The following is a 7,500-nucleotide window of genomic DNA, read 5'->3' as shown; positions in this document are numbered from 1 at the left end:
TCTGAATGATGGAGGGTTCAGAAGGGCCTGGCAAGTAGCAATCTTCACAATCTAATTTCAAGGACTCCTCACGGCTGAATTGAATGGTTTCATTTTGATTATTGTCAGGAGGTGAAGGCATGGCTGGTTGCTGCTCCATCTTCCTAACGGAACTGGGCCTTGATGATGCATAAATAATGTCTAAGGACTCGGCATTTGGGCCATACACATTCTTTAGTTTGAAGATATCTCCGCTGTCAGATGTGTGCAGAGAAAGCCGTTCTGTCCTGTTCTCCGAAAACTGTAAACCACCGTCTTCACTCGCACTGACTATGTCCACACCTGAACCCTGCATGCTGGTAATTTCTCCTTTTTTCTTGGTTTTTGCTATGTCTTTCGCTTTTCCCTTGTATCTTGGGGCATCTGATGTTTTCTTTCCTCTGCTAGATGTGCCCTCATTCCTCGGTGATTCTAATTCTGATGAAGACTCGCTCTGTACGTTCAAAGAACCTTTTTGTACACCTGAGGATGCATGATCTTCTGGAGAGCTCTTTACAAAATGCTTCTTCCTGTGGGCATAGTAAGTATTCCTGTATGATGTAGCATATCCACAGACCTCACACTGGAACGGTTTCTCACCTGTTAACAATAATATAAAATGTAAAAATAATCAAGGTTAATATTAGTTATGAATACCATTAAGTGTTTATACAATATCTTTGATAAAGTAAAGACTATAAAAAACTTGACCAGACTGTAAGTACGCTTATTATCAAAAAACAAAACCACATAAATATAGCATAATGTACATTATCACTTTAAAAAATAATATTTACACAATAAGCTTTATATTTCCTTGTGTACTTAAAACATAAGTGCACAACAGACGAAAAAAAACATGATGCATCTCCTTCACTGCACATGACCTAACCTTTGTGGCTGCTTTCATGATAGTTGACCTGATCTTTGGTCTTGTAACACTTCCCGCAGAATGTGCACTGGAAGGGTCTGGCAGTGGAGTGGGCCATGCGCCTGTGCTTGCTGAGATGGGAGGCACTGAGGTACGTCTTCCCGCAGTCAACGCAAACGTGGGGTCGAATGCCTAGAAACATGTGACAAAGGTGAAGGATGGGTTAGCATATCTCAGCACAAAAGATCAAAGAAAAGATGAAAGAAACTTACTTAAAGGGTGTAAATTGCTTCATGTTATACTTGAGAATTTGGTTTGAACTATTTATACTTGCTGTTGACTCTTCTAATAATGCAGGAATCGTTAGTTGGTCAAGCCATTTGACCAACTATTTCCTTGTGTAAATTCGATATATTTCTGTGTAAATTATTACTATTCAATGAATACTGGCAATTTAATATTTCCCTTTCTCTATTTTTTTTTTCTGTTTTAAAAATTCATTCCCAGGGAAACTTTTCAGAGAGGGGGCATCTTAATTTGTAATTTATGAAAGATGCTTTTACATGAAAAACATACAAAATCAATAAATAATATAAATAAAAATGACTTCAAAATAAAGATTTTAGATAAGTTACATCCCTAAAGAGGTCTTTAACACTACTGTCATACATAACTGTAAGTCCCATTTATTATATCATCTACCTCCATTTCTCAATGATAAAGCTAATCAACATAAACAAGCCTAAATCTAAAATTCACTCAAAATATAAGAGAATAAAGCAAGAAGATACAGAAGGGAGACACAGATACATACCTTCATTCATTCATCAAAATTCCCTCACACTTTCATCCCTAAACAGTAATCAAAACCGTACCGGAATGAGTGAGACGATGCTTGTACATGTAGGATTCCGTGGAGAAGCTACGTCCACACTCGTCACACGTGAATTTCCGATTGAGGTGGTACCTACGCATATGACAAAATGAATCACCTGTTCGTCAAGGGAGCAAACACAATCTTCATATTCTTCATGAATGAATTACATTCCGAGTGTGATATAAACGTAAAAGAGGTTTCTTTACCTGTAGTGGTTTCTCATGAGGCCGATTGTGGAAAAGACCTTCGTGCATCCTTTCTGGGTGCAAGATATCGTCTTTGGCTTGTGGACTGATATCAAGTGGATGCGGAGAGTCTGACGATCTGTACGTAGTGGTGCAAATTGTGAATTATTACGTAATTCTCTAAAAAAAATAGGAATTTATAAAGAGGCGCAACTATCCTTTACCACTATTGTGTTCTTTATTCAGGAGGAGGAGAAGGAGGAGAGAAGGAGGAGGAGGAGGAGGAGGAGGAGGAGGAGGAGGAGAGGAGGAGGAGGAGGAGGAGGAGGAGGAGGAGGAGGAGGAGGAAGAGAAGGAGGAGAAGGAGGAGAAGGAGGAAAAGGAGGAAAAGGAGGAAAAGGAGAAGGAGAAGGAGAAGGAGAAGGAGAAGAAGGAGGAGGAGGAGGAGGAGGAGGAGGAGGAGGAGGAGGAGAGGAGGAGGAGAAGGAGGAGAGGAGGAGAAGGAGGAGGAGGAGAAGGAGGAGGAGGAGGAGGAGGAGGAGGAGGAGGAGGAGGAGGAGGAGGAGGAGGAGGAGGAGGAGGAGGAGGAGGAGGAGGAGGAGGAGAAGAAGAAGAAGAAGAAGAAGAAGAAGAAGAAGAAGAAGAAGAAGAGGAAGAAGAGGAAGAAGAAGAGGAAGAAGAAGGAAAAGGAGAATTAGAAGAAGGAGAAGGAAAGAAGAAAGAAAAGAAGAAGGAAAAGAAGGAGAATGAGAAGGAGAAGGAGAAGAAGAAGACTAAAAAGAAGAAGAAGGAGAAGGAAAAGAAGAAGGAAAAGAAGAAAGAAAAGAAGAGGGAAAAGAAGCAGAAGGAGGAGAGTGAGAAGAAGAAGAAGACTAGAAATATTACAAGAACAAAACAACAAGAAAACAAAGAATGAGACAAGAAGAAGAAGAGAGAGAGAGAAATACAAATTCTTACCACCAAATGACTTGAAGCAAAGTTCGCACGGATATTTCATCTCAGAGGCAGCTCTGTGGATTCTCTTGATGTGGTCCATATAAGACGCACGCACGGAAAATGACATGCCACACACGCAGTTGAAGCGCGGATTATCCGAGTGCACTGCCTTGTGGGCTTTTAAGGCGCTGGAAATGTTGAAGCGTATTGAGAACTGGGTATGGAATATAACTAGGATTCACCATATCCATCCAACATATTGAATTATTACAAGCAGAACCATAATGTCTAATTTTGTTTTCAATTTGATATTACAAATACGACTTTTCTAATTCCTTAAAATAAGGGATGAAAAGGTAGGTTCAAAAAAGCAAAAGCTAAGCAACTCACAATTTGAATATAAATGCTTTCCCGCAGATTTTGCAGAAATTCTTCCGTTCCTTGATGTGCTTGGCTAGGATGTGTCTCCTCCTTGCCTCTCTTGTGGAGAGCTTCATCCCACACAGCTCGCACAAGAAGAGCTTAGCTAAAATTAACAAATCGTCGGGTGCGGTAACTTGTAGGGACAAGAATGCGTATTTGAGGGATGAAAGGGGGGGGGGGGTGGAGGAGGAAGAAACAGAGAATGGAAAGAAGGGAAAAATAATTATACATGATATATGCAATATGTATATCAAAAAGAAGAGACAAAACTTTTCTTTATTTAGCTGTGAAAAAAATCATGAATGCGAACGAACCTTTACTTGCAGGTAGAGACTCATAAGAGACGAATTTGACCTTTGGAACCCCTTTCGTAGATCTTGATGGTATTCCCGACCGTTTTCCACCAAAGTGCTTCGCCTGAGATGCTGGCTGTTCCCTGAAAGACAAGACAGTAGTTTGGAAATAATCTTTGATGCTTAACCCATTCACTACAGATGATGTGATATCGTGTCATCAGAATATTTCCGACAAGACAGAAGACATCCTGTCACTTCATTACAATGAATATACACACTGTACATTGTTACATTTGTATATATACATTATAATTGCATTTGTATACAAATGTTTTTCTTGACTTTATAATAAAATAAAATAAATCAAAAGATTACAAAACGTCATTTAGTCATCGCTTGGAATAGGATGAGCGAAAATTGCTCATTCAAACCTAGCTGGTAACTGATAATTCTCATTTCTAATAAATACTGATAATGAAATCCTAGGAAGTTTATGGTCTGTTTTTATAGGTCTAGGCCTACTCTCCCACTCCCTCTCCCTCTCCCACTCTCACTCTTACTCTTACTATCATTCTCACTCTCACTCCCACTCTCACTCTCATCCTCTCCCTCTCCCACTCCCTCTCTCTCCCCCACTCTCATTCTCTCTCCCACTCTTACTCTCACTCTCAATCCCACTCTTACTCTCACTCCCACTCTCCCTCATTTCAATTCCCATTCCCCTTTCCACTCCTTTTCCATTCCATCTCCCTCTGTCTCTTCCTCATCCTCTCCCTCTTCCTGATACCCATCTCAGCCTAAACTGCCATAACCTACTGTGGCAAGCTAATGACGAGATCTGCATTGTCTTCCTCTTCAAAAACACTGTAGTCTCCTCCTTCCGTCAGTGCCTCGACATCATCTTTCTCATGGCAGTAAATCCCTTCGCAGTGTTCCTCCTCGGATTCGCCTTTCATGAGGGCAAGCCAGCGACTGGGTGAGTGTGAGTGGGGACTCGTCTCACCCACCAGGTACTCATCCAGGTAGATTATGTCTTCCCTCTCAAGGCTTCCCATGCAGCTGATTAGGTCATCTATGTTGTCCAGACTCTGGAAGATGTTGTTAGTGAGTAACTCAAATTTATACACACACAGAGACACACACACACATAGGCACACACACACAAACACACACACACACACACACACACACACACACACACACACACACACACACACACACACACACACACACACACACACACACACACACACACACATATATATACATATATAATATATACATATATGCATATGTGTATAAATATATATATATATATATATATATATATATATATATATATATATATATATATATATGTATACACACACACAAGTAGAAAAACAACAACAAGAGAATCATACTTATATGCATAACTTTTTATAAAACCTACATCCACAATTCTCAGTATAGTTATAATTACTTTCCTAGCATTCTTGTTAACTTGATGGCATTAGGACATACCTCGTTCCATTCTCCAACAGTGCTCATGTTGGTATTACTTCTGAAAATAAAGGATAATATATAGTCTGAGTATATATGAAGCTGCAAGCACAGTCATGGGACATTCTTGTGCATTCACACATAGTCTTCATCTAATATACATTTAAAGAGGATGTGTTCACTGAAGACCTTAGAAAAAATATATAATTATGTTCAGATGGTGGACATGATACATCTATCATAATTAGTTATTGGCAGTTTCCTGTAATACAATAAAGAAAATTTCTGAAGTTGAAGCATATACAAGAAGAAAAATGGAAAACATTTATATGGAAAAGAGAGAAAATATCTGCCTAATCTTCTTACTTCCTATATATCACCATCAAAGTGAAAAAAGACATGACCAACAGATTACCTACATCATGGGACAGCAAAAAGGGGAGAGTTAGTCAAGTGTAACACCTACTCGAAGGAATGGTCTTTTTCTATGTACTAGCATTCTAATCACTTGAAAACTATTCAATTACACGTTTCTATACTGGTGCCTTTGTTTATAATTCTGGTTCATGAAATTACTTTCCAAAGGATGTAAAAGTTATCATGTACTAGTATGTGCATAAATATTACTAGACCTTGTCACAGTTCCTAAAAAAAATTCTTGTAAGATACAGGAGGTCTGTTGAAAGGGAAGAAAGTAGTGTGTGTGTATATATATATATATATATATTTATATATATATATATATATATATATATATATATATATATATATATATATATATATATATATATATATATATATGATATAAATGTACTATACATATAAATTGTACCACAGAAGTATCTCTGTGAGTGGCAGTAACCTGATTATTCCCTTTTTAGATGTAAACAAATTATGGCAATCAAATCCATTTAGCTTTAAGCAACAAAAGAACCTTTATAATTACATTATCCATATGAACCACAGTTTATCTTTCTGACTTTCACTGTGCAAAGATTAATGGCAACAAAAAAAAATCTATATGACTATTATTCTTTAAAAATCAGACATCCTTCACAAGGTGTAGCTAAATATCAATGTTAATGGTAAAGATAAATATCTTTCATCAAAACATCTCTGTCATTGAAAAGTTGTTTTCCTGCCACTATCAAACAGCAAAATTAATCTCGCATTTATTCTACTAGGCCACTACATCAGTATCAATGGAGGACTACAGACTGCAACAGATCCTAAAAAAAATCACGAAATAAAATAAAGTTTCCTATTTAAAAAAAATCATAACCTTTAAACACCACTAATGTATGAGAAATCCACCATACTTATTTCCAGCTCAACAATACGTTCATATATCTATCTATCAACCAATGAGATAGACACTTATCAACCAAAATCCTGCAATATCATGCAATGTAATAAAATAAAACCTGACAATATATACGTTCCTTCTCACTATTAATGAAATAAATCTTAATCCTAATTTGCATATTCTTAAAGCTCTTTTAGGACTAATATCTACCAACATACAGATGAATATTTACCTGAAGCTTATAATACATCGTGATTAATAAAACAGAATTAATAAATACATCAATAAAAAAAATAATATTTCGAAAGACTTTACAACAATAAATAGCACTTCTAATGGCTTAAACATGCATTAAAACTTCACCACCAAGCTTATTTCTATTAGATTTCGTAATTAAATCACGAGAAAAAAACCTCTAGACTATGACTAATGTTTAATTAATCGAAAAAGACATAAAAAGTGGAGAGAAAACCTTACTTGTGTTGTTGTTTACATCCGAGTCTTCAGGGATCCTTCGTGTAAAGAGCTGAGAGTGAGTTTGTGTGTGTGTGTGTGTGTGTGTGTGTGTGTGTGTGTGTGTGTGTGTGTGTGTGTGTGTGTGTGTGTGTGTGTGTGTGTGTGTGTGTGTGTGTGTGTGTGTGTGTGTGTGTGTGTGTGTGTGTGTGTGTGTGTGTGTGTGTGTGTGTGTGTGTGTGTGTGTGTGTGTGTGTGTGTGTGTGTGTGTGTGTGTGTGTGTGTGTGTGTGTGTGTGTGTGTGTGTGTGTGTGTGTGTGTGTGTGATAAAAATTATAGTAGTACTACTAATACTACTACTACTACTAATAATAATAAGCATTTGGTCCCAGTTCGGAAGACAAGACAGGATGAGAAACTCAGATGAGCTCACGGCAGACTTCCTGTACACTGATGCAATCTTTCATTAAAAAAAAAAAAAAAAAAAAACTAATGGTCAAATAAAATTATATACTGAATAAAATGTGTAGAAGGGGGAGGGCAAAATGTACATTATACATATCTACCTATCTATCTTGTTCATTCAGTTAGGATTGGTTAATTATTTGTTTTATAAATGCATTTACATGCAAATACCAACCTAAAATAATCAT

At 37.3% G+C, this 7,500-nt stretch overlaps 1 protein-coding gene across 1 annotated transcript in view; it reads right to left on the bottom strand.

The window, feature by feature from the left end:
* Positions 1–6,925, bottom strand: part of LOC122252639 (uncharacterized) — a 9,946-nt gene extending 3,021 nt beyond the window's left edge. Inside the window, exons 1-10 of the mRNA XM_086542869.1 lie at positions 6,872–6,925; positions 5,110–5,149; positions 4,423–4,694; positions 3,625–3,746; positions 3,278–3,413; positions 2,909–3,075; positions 1,973–2,090; positions 1,765–1,856; positions 911–1,081; positions 1–618 (exon numbers count right to left, since the gene is read on the bottom strand). The exon at positions 1–618 is cut by the window's left edge and continues 78 nt beyond it. Of these exons, the coding sequence (XP_086398995.1) occupies positions 1–618; positions 911–1,081; positions 1,765–1,856; positions 1,973–2,090; positions 2,909–3,075; positions 3,278–3,413; positions 3,625–3,746; positions 4,423–4,694; positions 5,110–5,136 (1,723 nt within the window). The 5' untranslated portion in view covers positions 5,137–5,149; positions 6,872–6,925. The remainder of the gene's footprint in view (positions 619–910; positions 1,082–1,764; positions 1,857–1,972; positions 2,091–2,908; positions 3,076–3,277; positions 3,414–3,624; positions 3,747–4,422; positions 4,695–5,109; positions 5,150–6,871) is intronic.
* Positions 6,926–7,500: the final 575 nt, after the last annotated feature.

This window comes from Penaeus japonicus, unplaced genomic scaffold (genome assembly GCF_977035675.1).
Source record: "Penaeus japonicus unplaced genomic scaffold, GWHDUDI00000001_assembly GWHDUDI00000012, whole genome shotgun sequence".
In the NCBI taxonomy this organism is placed as follows: Eukaryota; Metazoa; Arthropoda; class Malacostraca; order Decapoda; family Penaeidae; genus Penaeus; species Penaeus japonicus.
The sequence above is the reverse complement of the archived record's forward strand: the minus strand, read 5'-3'. Positions and strand labels throughout refer to the sequence as shown.